The following is a 21,651-nucleotide window of genomic DNA, read 5'->3' as shown; positions in this document are numbered from 1 at the left end:
CAACTTGAAGAAATTGGATATACTTCTAAGAAAAACCTTTCTTCTAAAATAGTGCAAACTGTTCTCTTTTTCCCTTTTTTTAAATAAAGAAAAATAAATTTAGTGTAATGTGAATAGACATTGAATAAACGTACTTCTTTGTCGCGTATTTTCTGAATACGTGTATTCAGTGAAATTTACTTTTCTACTTTTGCCGGAGGACTGTTTGTCCTGAATTATTTTGAATCGTTCATTTGCTGCGCAGCTTCGCTTCTGCTCGTTCTCAAGTACGTTTAATTCTGTAGGGTCACATTTGATCAATGAAAATTGACGCTGCTCAAATACTGGCTTTGCTCTGCTTCGATCTTAGTTCCTGTGATAAATGTTCTCTTCTAAGAAAAAAGAAACTGTTAATCGCAAACAAATTTGCGTTTTTATTCGAATTCACTTTCGTAGGTATAATATTTATTTAGATTCTAGCATCAAAGATGTTCGTTCAAGATAATACGATACGTTATTTGTAGTCAATCGAAGATCATTTTGATTTATTAATGAGAAAGACGTAATTTAATCTATTAATAATGCTTCTAAAGCATTTCTGTAATTGAATTCAAATCTTATGTATGTTTAATTGTTGCGAGTGTTCGAAATATCGCCAAACTGTCGCGAAAGTGAAATAATTCTACATGATATTTCGTCCACCGCTGCGTGCAGTCGCGTTGCATCAGAAAACTGGAAATGATTGACCGCAATTTTATTAGAAAGTACGCGACGGCGACAACGAACGGCAAAATTAGAGAGGCGGATTACCCGCGGTACTAATGAAACCGAATCGCTCGAAAAGAAACGAATCGCGACGCATGGAAAGCTGGCCCGGTTTAATTGCAGAAGTCAAACATCGTATGCAACTTTCACCGACGTCTGTGTTTATGCATTATATGCCCTTTTGCTCCGCAGACTACAGTCGGAGGGGGCAGTCAAACATTGGTAAAGAAAGACGTATAATATATTTCATTAGTGGCGATACTTTCTTCGCCATTATTCGACATATATTATGCAACATCGCCTTTCGCAACAAAAAATTTCTCTTGCTCGATTTGAAACGTTTTAATTTTTGGCTTGGTTCTGCTAATATTTTTTCGTTTATTTTATAATTATTTATTAGTTTTTATTTAATAAACAAATGACTACACTTTCAATTAATGTTAATGCAGTATTTATTTATATTAATAGAATTTATGATAGTTAACAAGAAAAGTTAAGTTAATGTTTATAGCGAACGTGATAAACACTTTTAATTAAAAATATTAACATTTAACGATATCGTGAAACTTAATTATTTGGAAAAAAGTAACACTGATATAAACTGATATACTATCGTCTTTTTTTTTATTTCGATTCTTTTTCTTTTTTTTTTTCAAAAACTCAATATTGTTTTATAATCACGTTTATAATGAATAAGAGATTTTTTTATAATGTAAATGTAAAAAAGACGAGCATATGAGTTGAGCTGGTTGTAACGTCCTGGATATTTATATAAAAAATTATTTATATGCAGTACTCTCATATGGCGTACATGTCTCATATGGCATTCTCGTTCAAGTTAATAGCGTACTAAGGGTCACTATGGGTTATTATGACAAAAAAATATGAAGTTGAGCTTAAACATTTTGTGACTGTGTATTTAATTAATTTGAAGATTTTTTTTTTAATGTTATGAAATTTATATTTTAAATTATATATGCAATTAATTAGATAATATAATAAATTTTAATTAAATATGAAAAAAAATTGTTAACCTATGTCCTTTGTCATAATTATCCTGTAATATAGAGTTATTTGTGTCAATGTGAAGGGAAATTGTGATATCGAATATAAAACTATATTACAAATAATCGTAAATCGTAATCAATGTTTTATTAAAGAATGATATAATAAACGTTTTAAAATGTTAAAAAATATTAATTTTCTTTAAACTATTGTTATTTATTTTAATCGGATACTATTACGTGAGAAAAGAACTATATATATTTTCGAACTGTTATATCTGGAAAATAAAAAATCATATCGAGATTAACTAAAATGCATTTTAAACCTAAATGTTAATAGTTTGATCTGGTATTAATGAAATTAAGCAAAAAAAAAACTAATTGCCGCGATGCTACAACGTTTTAAAAACTATCTTAAAATCATTTTTTGTCTCTGACACCATTTTTTTCAAAATTGTGATGCGTTAGCCAACTTTTACCAACGAATTCGTATGCAACACGCAGAAATACGTCGAAAATGATTATTTACTCATTGCAAAATGATACTCTGAATAGTGTAATCATTGGATTCAATAATAACCCTAATATATCGAGATAATGGAGTGCATTTTTCTTGATTTTCGCGCAACGTTTGCATCTGCACGTTACCAGTGCACCGAATAGATTTGACGAAACGAGAGAATAGAACAAAAACAATTTACTGTAAACATGCGTCGACAGAAACGTCGAAAAATTCAGCTAAACACCGTTATCACGATGCGATGGCATATGCGCGAAATTAAAATCAGGTCAATCCCACAGTTCTCCAAGCCAAGCAGACGTACGGTATTTTTGGCTGAGTCATATGCACATACGTAAACAATAACGTGTGTGTGATACATATATACACACATACATATATATATGTATATACAATGCGTTATGCGTTTGTAACTTGTGCACTCCTACACAAAAGTTGCTATACGCTTGCTCGTAGCGTTATAATATGTAGCTCGAATATACACCACATGCGTTGTCAATTGGTAAGGTAAAGTTAATGGATTCCTCTAACAATAAGTAAGGCTCGGCAAATGCGAATTTATTAGCCACGTGCAGAACACATGAACAATCCGTTACAATTTGATTGACTTATACGAAGGACAATTGCAAATACGACAGAAAATAGAATTAGAATTATACGATTGAAAAAAATGAGAGAATCTCGAATATTTATGAAACAACTTGATCAAACTTCGTAAATCCTCCAGTTATTGTTAATATTTTCAATTTAAATCAATTTTTCTCCTTCTTGATTGTGGATTTTTATCTTGTAGGGTCACAGTAGGTTTATTCAAGATTTAATTACATCCGGTATGTAGATTGATAAGCTCCATGAAAATACTTGGCTTGTTTCAATTCAACAAAATCTAAAATAATTGTCTATAATGAGAATTCTGTGTTAAGGTTTAAAATAATGTAACAGGTGATTATAAATCAAGTTTAAAGTTTTTAATAAACAAGAGGGTATTTTTAACTATACTAACTATATTAAAATTAAAATTTCCAAAGAGACATTCTGAAGAGGAAAATAACAAATAACTTGATAATAGAATAAGAAAGCAGATAAAGAAATTAATAAATTTAATTCTTTTACCATTAAAATTTTCAAATAATCAAGAAATATAATTCAAATAATGAATAAACATTAGCACGAAGGAGAATCAGTTATTTTAATGTTAAGGATTATTTTAGATTCAGGATCTTTGCTTATTCGATAATGATATGCAAAATATGATACTTTGATCTTAAATTTCAGAAAATTTAAATTAATAAAAATTTCAATAAAGTCATTCACGTAATATCTTTTTGTTCCAACATTTCTTTTTTTAGAGTTCTAACTCAATTAACAGGCGGCGTATAAAATATAGCGAAATCTCGGTTGACTGAAGTTATCGAGCATTGGACAGATTATGCAAGAATTCAATACAAAACGAGCATGTACACGTTATGATATTTTTACGAGGAGTTTTTAACCGGAAGAAATCCGCCAACGAAAGGGTCAAGCGAGACGAATGGGCGCAACAGTGCGGCGATGCATCGCTATTAAATGCAAAGCATTATAACGGTACGTTCACAGCCATAGATTTTGGCTCCTCGGTTGCTATAATGTCTGCTCTGCACGTGCGATCGGATCCCGGTAGAGAGAGAACTGTACGATTTGACTCGTGCAACAACCGTGACAATTGTACGTACAGTATATAACCGTGTAGAACATCCTTACGTTCCCGTTGTGCAATCTGGGGCACAAGTTCCGTAAATGTTTGCCGTATATCCTATTACGGCACAGCATCAAGATTTAAACCAAGGCCGACGGTATTTGCGTGGTTATCGTGTTATGTAAGCTAATCGAGCATGCATACGAGGATCAAACGGGCTAGTATCGATTCCATTAAAGTTCATAACGTATTCACGTCGAGCTAGAATTTTTCCTCTTAAGTTACCCGCGCTTTTCTTTTTGCGATTTACAAAAAATCTTATCCCAATTAGCAAAGAAATCTTGCGCACGGTTTTATCATTGTTCTAATAATAAGTAAAGTTTTCTTTATTATCACGTAGTTCACGTTTTTAATACAATTACTTCGTAATTTCATGGTTGAAGGAGACTTTATATTTGACATCCTATTAAATTCTACAGTGACAGTGTAGAGGAATGTAAATAATGAGAGGAAAAAAATGATTTCAATTACCATAATTTAATTATAATATTTTTACCGAGATACTATTTTTTGCAATAAATTATTACAGTTTTTAGATTTCATCAACATGTGATACTTAATATTCCTGTTAAAAAAGTTTTATGCTTATTAACATAAAAAAATTATTAATTTGCCTGGATAATTTAATAAACGATATTGCTATTGTAATTCTGCTCATGAGTGTGTTTTAAGTCTGAAAAAATATTTTGATGCGCAAATCAGAATGTATATAAATTTATTAAATTTACACAAGAAATATTCAAGTACTAAGATCCGCTCCGATCTAATATAGAGTTCTTCTTATTTAAAATTTGATTTATTCATATCAATTTAACAGTCGTTTCATATTGTTTAACTATATAGTCATTTTTGGTCCCAAATAGATATATTTTGGAAAATTAATGTCATTATTATTATTATTATTATTATTATTATTATTATTATACTATAGTTATTATAAAACAGCATAATAACTCAAAATAGAACTCCTGACATAATTATTTTACCATATAATTATACCAAATAATTTTCTCTCAGTGCATCGCGTGTGACCTTCAAGTTGTAAGACTGGAGGACCGACTCAATAATTTCGTTGGTAGTAATATTCTATTCGTACAAGGTCTTTCTCACGTTTATACGATCTTTTGTGTGCATTTGCAAGGTTGTTAAAAAGGCATTAACTTACGTCTTGTGCGGAGAGGACTCTCGTGGCAGCTTCTACAGGAACATTTCCGGAATGCGGATGATGTTGATGCGATTCAACTGCATTGTCGCGATTGCAAACGTTCTTATACCAAGGTAAACCATTTTCGCTGTCTTCGTCATTCCGATATTTTCGCCACACGTGCCTGATATTAGAAAAATTTATTGCTGTAAAAAAAAATACAACCGGCCAGCACTGCGGATGGCATATTTCCTTTCGCAATAAGCAAAATTTGCATACCTGACGCCGAAGGCGATCCCCAAGGCGATGATCAGCGGTAATAATGTCGATATGCATGCAAGCAAAACGGTTTGTATGTCTGAAAAGTTGGCAAGGATACCTGAAATATAATAATCATAAAATTCTTGAAGCGAAAGTATGATAATAACTTGAATCTTTACTAGTTGATCCCTTTATATGATTATTCTGTCAAAGCTTACGCACTATTACTTAAAAGTATTTATCTACTGTTTCTTAATTAAATGAAGAAGAGTGATTTTCCATTTTCTTTTCTACTCTTCTAAATGTTAGACTTAATAATAATGTTTAATAGAGAACTAAAAATTTTAGCATTCAAGTGTATAAAAAAGATGCATACAAAAATTAAGATGGGTAAATATATGCTCGTTATTAGTTTTTATCGCGTTTCTTCGCGATTAAACGTATTTCCAGCTACTTTTCATTGAATTTTCATCGTGATAAGATTGATTGAAAATTTATTTGAAAACAAATATCCCGAACTTCCCCAACTCCACTAAAAGACATTTCTCAAGTGACTTTAAAAAACGACCAATTTTGAAACGCAGTTTCAGATACGTTCAATATTTTACCTTTTAAACGCATAATTAATTAAAATTCGGATTTGGACGAAGAAACGACCCACCCATCTCGCTGTCCTTATCGAGAACTTTATACCTTTCTTCAATACACTGTGCTACTTACTGTGCTCGAGTTCGTCTTGTTCGATGAGATACTCCGTCGCGTTGTAGACGCGATGGTGTGGTTTGATGGTAGTGACGATCGCAGGATCGCCCATCATAGCTGCGGACGGATTAGTCGTCTCGGCATTAAACGCGGCAGCGATCACGTTAGAAGGAAGGAATGTCACCGACGTGAAATTTAGTTTTCCTGCCGTTGTTTTGTCGTAAATTGTACGATTGTATGCCATCGTTTCTGCCATCCCGTTCGTACTCGACGATGCATTACCGAGAGATTTGGCGGTTCAAGCGAATCCACGTCGGTCGAGAAGATAAAGCACAAGAATGAAACTAACCGAGAAGTTAGTTTACGTTACGCGAGCATTTGGTCTTTCTTTTACATTTTACTATCACTATTCCAATTCTGAGTCAATCTATCGCATTTAATTTGCTCTCTCTTTCTCGTTTGAATGGTGATAACCGTCGCAAAAGATGGATACACAGAAGTTGCTCGCCGATAAATCAATGTTTCAACGGAAACATATAGAATATTTTCACATACGTACGTGTATATGTATATATGTGTACATATATATATACAATTGCTCATGCATGTTATTTCATCTGTGATGAGCTTTTACAATGGATTAGACTATTAATGCTTGCGTATGAGATCGTCGTTCTATCGCCTTCGCCTTAAATGGTAGTCATATCAAATGTCACGTTGAAAACATGATGATAAAGAGACGTTATGCCTGTGTATCTGTTTAATGTTGTAACACGTACTTTTTTATTGTAAGTGTCTTTAAGTGTTTGCATTTTATATTCTTTGTATTTTCTCTTCAAGAAAAACATTTTCATAAACTTGAGCGTTTTGCTCTTCGCAAACTGTTAAATATTTTATGAAAGTTATCTGTCTCTGTCTTTATCTGACTTTTTCCTTACATTGTCAAATATACTTTCTGTCGCTTATCTTGCTTCAACTGCTAAATAATATATTGAAAAAATAAATGCTTACAAATCACATTGGAGAAAATTACGAAATAACATTTTCATCTGCTTCATTTACTCGATCCTCTTTTTTTCGTCCTTATCGTTTGCCTTTTCATTATTCGCATAGCCATCTATCGTACAATTTATTCTTTCTCTGACTGCAGATCTGGATGCGTTACTGCAACAAATTTTTTATCTAATTAATTAAAACTACACGAAGAAAATTTATCTTAAAAATAATGATAAATTTATCCTGAAAAAACGTAAAGGTATTGTCTTACATTTTCTACTGTAATTGGCCGATTCGTTTACTGTTCATATCTTATTACTGCCTTATATTTTTCTACGTATTTCTAGATTAATACTTTCCAGCCTTTAAATAAAATTATGTAAAAACGTAAATTCATCTTTTTCTTTGTTACTCCTAATAGTATCAAAATGTTATAACAATTTAACAATAATTGAAAGATAATTGAAAAGAATTATTATTTTTTAGAACAATTTGTATAACGATAAAATTAGTTTTTGAAACAAAAAAAGGCATAACTGTAACTAATTACCTTTACAAATTAACTAGCAATCCTAGCAAAATTTTAAAATATGTTAAATAATTTGTGATTCTTTACTGTTTTAAATGGAACAGATGTGTGTTAAATAAATAAAATAAGTATGTAAAACATCGTATATACATTTTACAATACAATATATTTTTAATCTGACTTAGAGTTCATGATAATTTTACATGCAGCATGATAATTAATAAAACTATATCTGAATGACGTTTTTATTTTTACTAACACCACTAAAGTCGCTTATTCGCGAGCGAAATGTGAGACCACTGATAGATGGACGTGATAAGTTCAATTTCTCGTAAGTAAAAATCCAGAATAATGTAAAAGACGCAACATTACAAGATTATTTACCAACTCCAAAATTGAGTTCGAAGATGAAAATAAATGAGAGACGTATTTTGACAATACAGTTTCGATCAAGAATTTTGTAAGATGAAAAATGTTTTTCATGTACGGTCTGAGAATTATAATATTTCTGCTTCTATTTAATTTTTTTTAACATACGATATGATTTCTTTATCTTGTATCCTGAAGATTATACAATCAATAAATAAATAAATTACAGTTTAAGAGTCGACGATTCAAATCAAATTTCAAACTAACAGAACGTTTAATTAACGTTTGAGTCGACTCTTTAATGGAACTGTAGTTCAAAGTTTAATCATCGAGCTATCTAACATTTTGGCAACTACAAAGTTAAGATTTAATTATCTCTCACTAGAGAGACATTTGTTCGACGCCAGGCCGAGCGCGAGTAATCTAAAGAGGTCATCATTGAATTTTATGGGAAATTTCGAAGCATCTTATATCGAAAAGATAGGCGTTTTAAGATTCCTCGGTACTGTAAGCGCTTTATGTAGGCTGTAAACCCGCGATTATGCCAGTCGATACATACGCAAACGACACATCGTGCAAACCACCCAGGTGACGGGGCCGCCGGCGCCGTCGTCAAGCGATGGATATTCGATGTACTCGATACGCTATGTAGCGCGCATAATGCTGTTGCGTGCTGCGATATACGTATGCACATTGTGGCCTGTTTGACGGACTTCGCCTCGGTCTCGCAAAGTGCATCGTAGTAGCGTGCCGACATTCTATGCAACGAGGACAAGATATGCGGAGATAAAGTTCAATCTGGCGTTAAGTGTGCCTGCTACACCGCGATTTGCGACATTGCGGATTATTCTATTTGAGATTGTGGCGATGAAACAAAAATCGCAGAAATTTGCTCCCGCACGCAACTCGCAGCGCCTAGAACCAGATAATTGAAAATAATCATAATTTCCGCGCTATTCCATTCCATCGGAACCATTTCACGATGTAAATTGCTAGATATGGCTATTTAACTATAAAAATATATTAGGTGTTGGAATTAATTCGTAGCGTTTTTTAATGAAAGAATGTTATTTATTTCACATGAGCATTAAAAAATACATTAATGAAAGTACTTCCCATCACTTGTAAAACGCTACGAATTAATTCCAACACCTAATAGCATGTAAAATTTTTTTTTTTTTTTTGTTGACAAGATACCTAATTTTAATATTGCCAAATTTTTAACGGAATATTTCATACTTTATCGGTCAAAAAAGAATGCTTATGTCATGCTTCTACATTTAAATATTTTCGCGATTTTAACAAGCTTTAAAGTACGAAGTCACTTGAAAGATTGTCACATAAAACTGTATTGTATGAAAATGTTATTAAGAAATACTATAGCAAAATTAAAAAATTTCGTTATAAGAAAATGCATAAATTTTGTTAGAGATATATGTGCGCATCTAGTAAGATATTCTTAAATACTATGTAGAGTTCTTTTACTATTTTTGTAACCGGTATCGTTCGATATTTTATAGTAGTAATCTATTGCTTTCGAAAATTTCGATAAAGAAAAAATTGCCGAGAAACCTAGATACCGCAGTAATTACGTAAGAATTCTATTTCGCGACAGATTGCATCCTAGAGATGGAAGGAATAGTGCCGGTGAGTAGTCCGGATCATAAATTAGCTTCTTCTTCCGCGGATAATGCCATCTTTTGGCGCAGTGGTTTCTCATACATTTCGCCTGCATCAGTGCAATGTCCGATGAAAAAGGGAGAAGGAGTTGGAGGAGAAGAACAAGAAGAGAAGGAGGAGGAAGAGTAAGCTGCAAGGTCCAGGACCACAGTTTGGGTGAAGTCGTTCAACACATTGTAGTAAAACTTTCTTTTAGGTTCTTTTTAATCCTCAACCGACTATGAGGCATCCGCAATAGGCAATTGTATCATTTACTTTAAAATCTAAATTAAATACTTAGTACAATTATCTTGACTAGTTGAATGGTTTTACGCTCTCATGTACATTTTTCACTCGTTATCTATATATTATTATGTAATTTACATTGCAACTGAACTAGATGTTATAATTTTTATCTTGGTGGCAAGTATAACAATGGAAAAATGTAAAATAAAAAGTAAAAAACTAAGGTTTTTATTTATTATTCTTTTCTCCGACTTTCTCTCTTTCTCTCTCTCTCTCTCTCTCTCTCTCTCTCTCTCTCTCTCTCTCTCTCTCTCTCTCTCTCTCTCTCTCTTTCTGTGTAGGTGTGCCTAAATCATATTTTAATTGCAAAATTGCGTATACAAATTATTTTAGAAAATTATATTGTATTATTCTATTTTCGTATAATTTTAATATTCTTTTTATCCTTTTAAAATTTTAAACGATATATTCTCTGCTTTTTTAATTTAGAATTCAAATCATTCAAAATTTTTATATTAAGTACTTATAATTTATTAAAAATCAATTATATATAATTTTTTATACATTACTATAAAGCCAATTTTTCAAAGTAGAAATTTATATAAAATACAAATATATTTCTTTTTATATACATAAATTATTGCTTTCTAGAAAATTGATAAATACTTTGTGTCATATACAATATGTGTTTTAGCGTTGTATTTTATTTCTGCCTTTTTTTTAAAATACATAAAATTAGAAGTGTAAAATAGAGTGCTTTATTAATAATAACAAAATTACATTTGAGAAAATCTATTTAATTATTTCATTTTGAGAAAATCTCTTTAATAATTATTTGAAATTTATTTTTATCTTTTAATGTTTTAATCCGTGTAGTCATATGATTTAAACTTAATATAAAATGAAGTTTAAAAGATACAATTTTTTTTTCAAATTTGTGAATCAGTTTTCATGTTCTTTTTATTTATATATTTTGACATTTATCAAGTACATATATATTAAATTGTACATCCGTGATTTAAGTAGATTAATAATAATGTAGTTAAAAAAATAGATTTTAATAAAATTTTAATTAGGAATAGATTAGTTTTAATGCTTTTCCTAAATCGTTTACACATTTTTACTACTCTATCAAGTACGTAACTGAAACAAAACCACATGTAAATTCATGCAAAATGCGATGCAACAAAATATATTTACATTAATTGACCGCCATGAACTTTTACATAGAACTGCTACTTAATAATGATTACATAAGCCAGAACTCCCGTACAAACGTCATAATCAGAAAACTTTTTAAGTTTATTCATTGTATTGTTCTCGTGTGTGACCTTAGAAAGTAAGGAGCCTTTGAACTTATATCTATTGAACGGTACGCGCCGTGCGGTTCCATTTTTTTTTATGTAATACCGAGTGACCTTTAAAAAGATGTTGGGAATGAGAAATACGTATGGGAACCGGCTACAATTCTAGAATCTACTTCCCCTTAGTCGAAACGTTAATGTTCGATTATCGCACAGAGATTGTTGGTCGACGAGGATTCACTTATACGGCTACATACCAATTACAGTTTCCATTTTCCGACATAGAGCGATGCATTTGGATCGTACACGACCCGGAGACAGAGCGAGAAACAAACGAATTCGTCAGGAACTGAGATCCGGGACCACGATAATGATAATACCAAACGCCCCAATGTACCTGGGGACAACGAGACACGGGAAACTGCACACACACCTACGATCGAGCCGCGGTAGACACGGGTCGCGAAAGGGAGGCTGTGAAACTGCGAGATGAAAGCGGAGCGCAACCCCCGGTGCGCGCGCGCAGCATCCCCGGAAGCAGCCCGGCTAGATCGAGGGGTAGCCCTCGGGACCGCTTACTCAGTCGAAGTCGAGATATCCATATCCGTGTTCTTGTTTCCTCGACCCTTATTCCAAGTGTTCTATACAAAATTCAAGATCAAAATTGTTTGCTAAATAAAATTCTTGAAATTTTTCTTCTTTATACTTTAAAGATTGCATTTAATCTTCCGTTCTTTTTTAAGAATAAAATCTATAGTTTATATTTTTTAATTATTATTACTAAATAATTAGTACTGGTAGTATTAGTATTAAATTAATATTAATATTATTCAAAGTTATATTATTAATGTTATAAAATATAATTGTTTGATTTTTAATTGTGTAAAGTATTTTACTATATTTTAAATAAAGTATATTTTTGTAAATGTATCATATAGTATATTATATGTAGTACATTTTGTATATATACAGATATATATCTTTTAGAAAAAAGTATTATTGGTAAATTTATTATATACATATATATATATGCACAACTATGGAGAATTGAACATCTTGAATATTTTGCTTATTTTTAATGATACGAAAAAATGTTTCAAATGAAAATAGAACGGTTTCAAGGAGAACGTATTTTGATTACGTTGTTTTTTTTTTCTAGATGGAGGCGTCGAAAAGATACAAAGATCATTTCCGCTTTTTAAAATAAAATTACATGATATGATTCCTTTAATTAGTCCGCATGTAAAAGTTTTAGTATATTGATACAAAAAAAAACAATAGTTTACGAAATATTTAATATTTCATGTCAATATAAGCCAGAATAAAGTATAAAAAATTTGTGTTTTTAAAGCAGAGAAGTATCTTATTGTCTGTCCATAGAATTTATACACGTATCACAGCGCATGCTTATATCGAATACATTTAAGATGCGTTCCGTTTCACGTATGATGCGCATAATAATGTATCATTTTACCTTTCTTTAATATTCAATAAACAACAAGGATAAAATGATACATCATGCACATCATGCGGAACGCATCTTCAATCAATATGACAGATATTTTAATCTTTTGTTTTGAGTGAATACGCGTCGAATAACTCTTAATATATTTTTATTAAGATTTGAGACAAGGAATTAGCTATTCAAAATTACTCAGAGAAACTCTGTCCATACTGATTTATCTAATATATAATCTGTTTCGCTAGGGACGTCTTTAAAACAATATTTAAAATGTCTTAAAGCATCTTTTAGACGTCTTGAAGACGTCTTATGTTCGCATTTTGAATGTATAATATTTGAGAATAATTTTGCAATCGTTTTATGATTGTCTATTGAGATAGGATTATTCTTCTAGATCTAAGAGTGTAATCCAATCAGCGCGAAGAAAACTTCCGATAGTTGCTAAACCAATCAATGAGCGCATTTAGCTAACTCAACAGTTGAGTGAGCATTTGCTGTTATTGATGTATTCTTTTAGATCATCCAATCAGAATTATAAATCTAGTCTGCTGAACACATCCATTGTTCTCTGAAGAATTAAGCCTATTCTACAATGTGCTTTTTGTTTCTTGTTTCTTGCTTTTTGCTATTTATTGCCTTTTTGCTTCTTATCCCGTTTTTCGTTTTCTGTTGCTCGAGATAAACGTTAACGAACTTCAGAAGAAACACATATCAAGAAATATAATTGTTGATAAAACGATCACAAAGAGGAAAAAAACAAAAGGTAAAAAGTAAGAAACAGGAAACAAAGAGACATTGTAGAATAATCATTAGGAATATACGAAGTATGAGTAGATGTCGGTAAATCAGAATAAAATTCGAATTCGAAAACTTGTCGATCTTGAATTTGGAATAGGATTGCGAGCGACATCTGCCAGCACATCTGGCAAGATCATGATCAAAATTCGCATACCACCGGAACGGAAAAGACTCTCTCGAGGGCTCTGCTCTCTGCTCCACTTTGTTCTGACTCCGTAATCCATACACGGTACAACTGAGTACAACTCAGTACAACTCCGTACACGATATGGAAGAACGCAGGATGGCACGCGGATAGTTGAGGCCTTTTTACATTTATTTATATTTTTCACGGACGCGCGCTCTCACGAGCAATTGTGATGGCGTCGACTTATATCAAAGACGAGACGGGTAAGGATCAGATACTCGCCATGTCGCGAAGTGTACCTATGAGGTACGCACCGGCTCTAACCTCGGTCGTGTAAACAAATGTAAAACTATAAATTTTGCATAATAATAAATCGTTTCTTTTCCCATGTGCTGTAATTAGACTAACCTCATAAAATTTTCATGTATCTCGTAGCGTTACCCCAAGCTGATTGTCTTATTAGAATTCTTGTACTTGCTTTAACTGTGTATTTTTTTAATTCAATTCAATTTAATTTTTAATTCAAAAATTTTGCGGAGATATAGCCAAGATTGAATAGTTATGATTGAAATGTGTGATTATTATTTCAGGTACATTTATCCCAGCAAGCCAACGACCCGATGGTACATGGCGAAAGCAACGACGTGTGAAAGATGGATATATTCCTCAGGAAGAAGTTCCTTTGTAAGTAATCTTGTGTGTTCTTTAATATCTTGACATTATTTGCCAACTCTGTTTTATTTCTATTGCATATTTCTGTTATTCCCTTTGCAGATATGAAAGTAAAGGAAAGCAATTGATAAAGAAGCCTTTATATCCTGTGGGTGCCAGTCCAGAATTTATAGCAGAACATAAAGCCAAGCTAGAAGCTCTAGCGGCAAAAAACAAAGTAATACCTGGTACACAAACAAAAACTCAAGAAGGATCCAAGAAGAAGAAAAAGAAAAATAAATCTAAAACTGTGGAACCTGTTGCCGAAGGATTATCCAAAATCATGATCTCAGAGCCTGAATTTCATAAAGAAGTTCCAACTCATACCGATAAACCACTATCTACTGCAAAGCAAACCACAACAAACAATATAACTAAAGACAATTCAAGCACATTGTCGCAGAAAACGACAATTGAACCACAAAAGAGATTAAAAAATCTTCGTAAGAAAATTAGAGAAATAGAAGTATTAGAGGATAAAATAAAAACTGGTGCTCTGAAAAATCCTGATAAGGAGATACTTGACAAAATCAGACGGAAAATAGAGATTTCGAAAGAAATAAAAAGATTAGAAGCTTTATAGATCATATCGAATTAAAACTTATACAAATTTGTCAATGCCATTGCAAATGACGTTGTAAAACTTGATTGATAACAATCCTATTCTATAGCAAGAAAAATCTTTGTTTCTTTCAACAGTTACATTACAGTTTTAATATTACATCTTAATTATTTTTTACTTACAATGTGTAGATTGATAATATTGATATATTTATATGTAAGGCAATAACATTAATTCTGATATTTGATGAAAAACTTATACATACATCTATGTATACATATATGTATATAAGAGAACTTACGTGAAAGTTTTAATGAAAACAAATGGAGTTTTCATAACGTGATTGATGCTCTGGATGTCATGATTTAAACCAGTTAAAGAGAAAATAAAAACGGTTTTAGATGGATTTATATTAGCGGTCAGGACGATCTAAGAAATATATGTAGACATCTGTGAAAGTGTTTTAATGAGAATTATTATGCATTTAATGTGATAAGACAAACTATATCGATTTATAATATTTATAGCGAATAAATCCTAAATTATATAAAAAATTATCGCGCTTTTGTGAAGAAAATAAATGATCTCAAAATTATTATCACATAGGTTTTTATTAATAGTAATTTTATGTAATAAAGTATTATAATTCGAAATCGTTTTAGCAATTAGCGCCTGTTACATGTTCCAATATGTTCCAACTATAGCTCATTTCTCTCTGTAAGAGTTCTCTATGTATAATAGGAGCATGTTGGAGCATGCAACACAACCTGTTGTAACGATCATGTAACTTTCGCTAGAGTAGAAAAGTAAAAATTTTTATGATTTACATATACACACATACATACAAAGAATTTTCACGTTTCCGCCCTAGGGAAAATGTTACATGATCGCTACCCTGATTACAACTTATACAATGTTACCAATTCATAGAAAATGAAACTATAGAAACTATAGCTTAGAGGTTTTGTTGCAACCAACATTATCCCCTCTTTTTTTATGTAAATTGTCATGTAACCCTCCCGGCAGCCAATCGGTGCACAAAAACGTTTATATCGTTCTGACTCGTTTCGCAGTTCGTTTCCCTGTTATTTGGACACGACAATTTACTGATACGGTATTGTTGTTGCGAGGTTAGAACATGCGATTTCTGGAAATACGTGGATTACCTTCATGAGAACAGTTGTAGGCGACAATTAGGATGTTTCGATCGACAAGAAGTTTGATCATCGCACTGCAACGTGCGAAGGATTGCCATTTGCATACGTGCGGTCAACGATTATCAAAGGTTGCCGAATATGAATGTGAGTAATGTTGACGAGAGGTTTGTGATTTTTAATAATAATCGCTTTTTAAATGTAGCTCCTATCACAGACGATTATAAAAAGGGTCCGAGCGAGGGTAGAGCCCTTTACTTGGATGCTCAAGCCACTACTCCATTGGTAAGTTTGAGATGATGTCATATGATGCAACCTATGGATTTGTTATTATTGGTTTTTTTTATTATTGCATTGGACTGCACTTGAATTGTTTTTCTCATTTTCGTCAAATTTCAAATATATATTATATTTATTTCACTTTAAATATAAAAACACTAGTTCACTTATAAAAAACAAATCTCATATATACATGCAAATAACGTATGAAATGATAAATTACTAGGATCCCCGAGTGTTAGATAAGATGATGCCGTATCTGACAGTGTACCATGGTAATCCACATTCCAGAACTCACATGTACGGTTGGGAATCAGAAGCAGCAGTTGAGCATGCTCGTCAGGTTGATATTTTAATTTATAAATTCTTCTATATTATATGGCTGTTAAATCTAAAAGATTACTTGTCTTTTTTTTTAATAGCAAGTTGCAGATCTAATAGGAGCGGACAAGAAGGAAGTGATATTTACATCTGGGGCAACAGAATGCAATAATATTGCTGTAAAAGGTGTAGCGAGGTTCTACAAATCCAAGAAAACTCATATTGTGACAACCCAGACAGTGAGAAATTTTTATAATAAGTTTTAATTTTTTTTTCTTAAGTGAATCTACAATTATCTGTTTTTATTTAGGAACACAAATGCGTACTGGATTCATGTAGAGCCCTGGAAGCTGAAGGATTTGATGTAACATACATTTCTGTAAAATCAAATGGTCTTATTGACCTCAATGAACTGGAAGCAGCCATTAGGCCATCTACATCACTAGTTTCTGTAATGATGGTAAATAACGAGATTGGTGTTAAACAGCCTATTGAAGAAATTGGTACCATTTGTAGGTGAGCATCAAGATTTTAATACTATAAATATTTAAAATATTCTATTTTTTATGTGTATGTATGTATATATATATATATAGTTATTTTTAAATTCCATTTACTTTTTACTTATTACTTATGCAGGAAGAAAAAGGTCTTTTTCCACACAGATGCTGCACAAGCCATAGGCAAAGTGCCAATTGATGTTAATGCTATGAATATTGATCTGATGTCTATCAGTGGTCATAAGTTGTATGGTCCAAAAGGTAATTTTGTATAAATTATAATTTCTATTACGCAGAAAATAATATCCTTATTTCTTTTTTATATATTGATTTAAATAGTAGATATAATAAATAATTATAAAAAAATTAATATTTTTAGAAGTTGTATATTAGAAATTATATGATCTTTTGTCTAATACAATTTTCATTTCAATAAGTTATAAAAATTATTCTATGTTTATAAAAAAGCTCACTGCATCTATAATACATTCTTTATTTATCTATTCTGCATTTAGGTATTGGAGCCCTGTACGTTAGAAGAAGGCCACGAGTGCGCGTAGAACCATTGCAAAGCGGTGGCGGACAAGAAAGAGGAATGAGAAGCGGTACTATACCAGCACCCTTAGCTGTAGGGTTGGGTGCTGCTTGTGAATTAGCGCAGACAGAAATGGACGTAAGTGAAACAAAAGTTCCGCTTCATATAATTAATTTGAGGTTAAAATCTACACTGTATATTTTTTCCAGTACGATCACAGATACATCAACACATTGTCGAATCATCTGATTGAAAAGATAACGTCAAATTTGCGGCAAGTCGTTCGAAACGGAGATCCCATAGCCTGGTATCCTGGGTGCGTAAATCTGTCGTTCGCGTGTGTAGAGGGTGAATCGTTATTGATGGCTTTAAAGGATGTGGCATTGAGCAGCGGTTCGGCTTGTACCAGCGCGAGCTTGGAACCCAGCTACGTGCTCAGAGCAATCGGTGCCTCGGAAGATCTGGCACATTCCAGTATCAGGTATATATTTTGAGATAAAGGAACTTTACTCATCATTAGTCCACAGTGTTCCAATATACTAACAGTATTAAAAATCTATAATATACGTGACGTAGGTTTTCAATATTAGTAGTGTATTAGAATGCAGTCATTATGAAGCATTGGAAATATCATTCGAATGCTTTCGTTTGTCATTTTATACTTGCTTTCACTGAATGTTAAATTCAGTAAGCTATTCGAGTGATATTTCCGAACATGCCTTAGTATTAGATATTGGAATTAATTCGTAGCGTTTTACAAGTGATGGGAAGTACTTTCATTAATGTATTTTTTAATGCTCATGTGAAATAAATAACATTCTTTCATTAAAAACGCTACGAATTAATTCCAACACCTAATAATTTTATATTTTATCGATGTAACTTGCGACTTGTTCAATTAGGTTCGGTATCGGACGATTTACAACGTTCGAAGAAGTCGATTACACGGCGGACAATACGATACAACATGTAAAGCGACTTCGGGAGATGAGGTAATACAGTAATTATCATACAAATGTTTATTTCGAGAGACGTGATGAAGGAACTATGTTAGATTTATGTATACATTATACTTTGGCGTTATATCTTTACAATTTGAAATCTCGTTTCGCGGAGGGAACGACTTTATCATTGGACGTTTCATGAGATCGTGATTATCTCTATTTCTCTCTATCGTCTGATATGCATCTATTAGCCATAACACTACATGAAAACCAAAATTTTAATATTTAATATTTTAATATTTTAATATTTTAATATTTTTATTTTTTCATTTTTTGTAGCCCACTGTGGGAGATGGTGGAAGATGGTATCGACTTGAAGACTATCAAATGGACTCAGCACTAGTGCCTGGTTATCGTGTAACCTTTACAAACTTAAATAGATATAGTATGTATATTTATCAATGTATAATATAATACCGATCGTGTAAATCATATTAATAGATCAAGCCTAGTTGATTAAGATATAATTTCGCAACGTGTAATAAATTTTCAAGAAAGTTGTTTTGCCGCGTTATCCTAGACCTGATCCGATCGTGGCGCGCAACTTGTGTATATGTTATGTATATCACGTTCATAGATTCTCCCTTCCTCTGCGAGACGCAACTTTCCCTCATAGGAAAGTCATGTATGATAAGTGCTCGATATAAAAGATTTCATTCAGTTTTCCCTTAAACTTTAGAAATTCTCAGAAAGTGCATGTCGTGTCGGCGAATGTCAATTACAGATTAGCACAAACACGATGGGTCGGTTGCTTCGTCGACATATGAAATCTTAAATCGATCCTTGTCCATCTCGTGAAGCTCCATTCGCGATCGATTTGCCTCGACCAGATGTTGTGCTATATCCTCAAACATCTCGTTTACGCCTTCGCCAGTTTTGCATGACGTTTTGTATATCCCCGAAATCAGATTATGACATTGTTCGCTAGAAGATTTAATTTTTTTTAAATTTATTATCATATATAAAAGAAGCGTACTCTCTAAATCTTTTAGAGTGGAATCTCATTCTAACAAGTAAACATTTAGCCAGTCTTAAAAAAGAGTAGCACAATTTTCAATTCTTAAGAGTGGGATTTTACTCTTCAAAGTATTATAAGATTCACTCTAAAAGTTTTAAAGAATACACACTAGGAAACTATTAAAAATTATTTAGTACCAGAATTGTTCCATCTCTGCATCTGTAACTTGTGGCGCGACGTTTTCCAAGTCACTTTTGTTTCCACAAAGGAATATCTTCGCGTTCTCCGCATATGTAACTATGTCGAGCAAATGTTGAGACAACAAATGAAACGATGTCGAGTTATCCAGGGCAAACACCAGAATGGCAGCCTCTGCAAACTTGTAGTAACTTGAGGTAACGGATGCCACTCTTTCCATACCGCCGGTATCCCATAATTGCAGCTGAAAAGAACAAAAGACGCAAAGTCAAAAATATATCAATCTTATAAATTTCACAAGGACAATGTCATGTTTACTTTCAGTAAATACTCTGAAGATTATTTAAATTTCTCAATTATAATGTTTCTTGATACACTGTGTGTATCAATTCAATTATATGAAGCAACTTATAAGGAATTTAGTCACATTTAATATGTATCAGTATATATGATAAGTTCAGCTCGTGCAATATTTAAAAAGCAATCACTCCAATATTTACGTACGTTTATTGATTTCAGTCTGACAGTTCATTGAACGCAGTTTGGATTCAGCAGGAAATAGGCCAGTATTAAACGAAACCAAGTTTTATGGAATCCTATGGCGCAATTGCATGCAACTTGACGATCGATAAAGAGAAAACGAAGAAAATAAGGCAAAATTTTCCAAAGTGATTGCGTATATTTCCCGTTACGTGAAAAGGTGCAATCGTTCACATGTAACATAAAATTGATACTCACACGTATTCGTCTGTCCTCGATGACGTATTCTTTGTCGATGTTGTCAAGGCCCAGAGTCGACTTGCGGTCGTTGCTAGCGACGAACGTGTTGTTGGCGAAGCGCCGGAATATAGACGTCTTTCCGACGCCGTACTCGCCGCACAGTATAACCTTCTGCTCCGTCACTTTGACGGTCGCCATGTCGTGGCGCGGCGCCGGCTGAAATCACTGCTGGCGGGTCATCGTGCACGCGCACATCTCTCATTCAATGAGGTCGATGTGAACGACGTGAACTCACCCTACCTACCACGAGAGTTTTCTAAACGTTAAGAACCGCTCCAGTTCCAGATGACTCGTTTCCATTCAACCTCCACTTCTATCAGCCGTGACAGCGACGATTAATTAGATTCGCCTTCTATAGGGTGTATAAAGAAAAGCAAAGAAACATAGGCACATTAGATTGATTTTACTTCATTAGAGTAAGCCATCCTGTTTTCTTTTTTTTTTGTCATTTATTAATTATGAAAATTAATTATGCGTTTTTGAAAAAAATGGGAGTTATTATTTTAATTATTGCATGAAATGGAGAATATTGATTTTAAGCAGACATTTTTATTTTGATTAAAAGTTTTCCTGATATATTTATGCAATTTAGGAAAAAGATGAAAAATTTGTTAGGTTTAATATATATTAATGAATTTATATTAAACGTAACAAATTTTTATATTATCTTTTTTATATTATTATAATATCTTTTTCGAAATAAACAAAGAGAACGAATTTGAAACTTTACACTCTTGTAACTTTTTTGTTTTATTATTCGATAATTCATCGTACGTATATGTTTCCAAAATGAAATAAATGTATATAATTAATGATAAATATATAATTAAAAATTAGAAAAAAATAATGAAAACAAAAAATGTAGCTGCAAAAAAATTTTGAGAATAAAAATTTTTTGTAATTATACTTTCTCGCATTTTCTACATGAGAGGAAAGAATTGCATGACGAAATATCAATTGAAACGAATTAGAGAGCATTTACCAGTATAAATGATCCCTAAATGCGCTTCCTTATTTAAAATAATATTGAAAATGTCATGAACCGAAAG

General features: G+C 32.3%; 4 protein-coding genes across 5 annotated transcripts in view; 2 read left to right on the top strand and 2 right to left on the bottom strand.

Annotated features, from left to right (window-relative positions):
- LOC105153582 (uncharacterized) overlaps positions 1–11,641 on the bottom strand; it is a 34,265-nt gene extending 22,624 nt beyond the window's left edge. Inside the window, exons 1-4 of one of the 2 annotated variants that reach the window (XM_011068499.2) lie at positions 11,471–11,641; positions 6,129–7,274; positions 5,427–5,526; positions 5,169–5,331 (exon numbers count right to left, since the gene is read on the bottom strand). In XM_011068499.2, the coding sequence (XP_011066801.1) occupies positions 5,169–5,331; positions 5,427–5,526; positions 6,129–6,366 (501 nt within the window). In that variant the 5' untranslated portion in view covers positions 6,367–7,274; positions 11,471–11,641. The remainder of the gene's footprint in view (positions 1–5,168; positions 5,332–5,426; positions 5,527–6,128; positions 7,275–11,470) is intronic. The other variant, XM_011068500.2, reaches the window with a different exon arrangement.
- A 2,005-nt stretch (positions 11,642–13,646) lies between these two features.
- On the top strand, positions 13,647–15,474 carry Pym (partner of Y14 and mago). Its single transcript, XM_011068501.2, has 3 exons — positions 13,647–13,863; positions 14,191–14,284; positions 14,375–15,474. Exons 1-3 carry the CDS (start codon positions 13,833–13,835, stop codon positions 14,892–14,894), a joined length of 645 nt encoding a protein of 214 aa, XP_011066803.1. The 5' UTR covers positions 13,647–13,832; the 3' UTR covers positions 14,895–15,474.
- Positions 15,475–15,610: 136 nt separating this feature from the next.
- Nfs1 (Nfs1 cysteine desulfurase) lies at positions 15,611–19,166 on the top strand. The gene is made up of 10 exons (XM_011068498.2): positions 15,611–16,174; positions 16,233–16,312; positions 16,533–16,649; positions 16,729–16,866; positions 16,938–17,143; positions 17,267–17,388; positions 17,643–17,800; positions 17,872–18,143; positions 18,565–18,654; positions 18,946–19,166. Exons 1-10 carry the CDS (start codon positions 16,072–16,074, stop codon positions 19,007–19,009), a joined length of 1,350 nt encoding a protein of 449 aa, XP_011066800.1. The 5' UTR covers positions 15,611–16,071; the 3' UTR covers positions 19,010–19,166.
- RabX6 (RAS oncogene family member RabX6) lies at positions 18,667–21,411 on the bottom strand. The gene is made up of 3 exons (XM_011068497.2): positions 20,561–21,411; positions 19,822–20,066; positions 18,667–19,590 (listed from the first exon to the last, which is right to left on the bottom strand). The coding sequence occupies exons 1-3, from the start codon at positions 20,738–20,740 to the stop codon at positions 19,392–19,394; spliced, it is 624 nt and encodes a 207-aa protein (XP_011066799.2). The 5' UTR covers positions 20,741–21,411; the 3' UTR covers positions 18,667–19,391.
- Positions 21,412–21,651: the final 240 nt, after the last annotated feature.

This window comes from Acromyrmex echinatior, chromosome 5 (genome assembly GCF_024713525.1).
Source record: "Acromyrmex echinatior isolate Ae372 chromosome 5, ASM2471352v2, whole genome shotgun sequence".
NCBI classification, from domain to species: Eukaryota; Metazoa; Arthropoda; class Insecta; order Hymenoptera; family Formicidae; genus Acromyrmex; species Acromyrmex echinatior.
The sequence above is the reverse complement of the archived record's forward strand: the minus strand, read 5'-3'. Positions and strand labels throughout refer to the sequence as shown.

Coding starts and splice junctions, on each gene's coding strand:
- Nfs1 (XM_011068498.2), top strand. CDS start 16,072: ATGTTTCGATCGACAAGAAGTTTGATCATCGCACTGCAACGTGCGAAG. Junction 16,175..16,232: donor AAAGGTTGCCGAATATGAAT/GTGAGTAATGTT, acceptor TTTTAAATGTAG/CTCCTATCACAGACGATTAT. Junction 18,144..18,564: donor CTGGCACATTCCAGTATCAG/GTATATATTTTG, acceptor TTGTTCAATTAG/GTTCGGTATCGGACGATTTA.
- RabX6 (XM_011068497.2), bottom strand. CDS start 20,740: ATGGCGACCGTCAAAGTGACGGAGCAGAAGGTTATACTGTGCGGCGAG. Junction 20,067..20,560: donor TCGAGGACAGACGAATACGT/GTGAGTATCAAT, acceptor TGTTCTTTTCAG/CTGCAATTATGGGATACCGG. Junction 19,591..19,821: donor GCAGAGATGGAACAATTCTG/GTACTAAATAAT, acceptor TAAATCTTCTAG/CGAACAATGTCATAATCTGA.
- Pym (XM_011068501.2), top strand. CDS start 13,833: ATGGCGTCGACTTATATCAAAGACGAGACGG. Junction 13,864..14,190: donor TTATATCAAAGACGAGACGG/GTAAGGATCAGA, acceptor TTATTATTTCAG/GTACATTTATCCCAGCAAGC. Junction 14,285..14,374: donor CCTCAGGAAGAAGTTCCTTT/GTAAGTAATCTT, acceptor TTCCCTTTGCAG/ATATGAAAGTAAAGGAAAGC.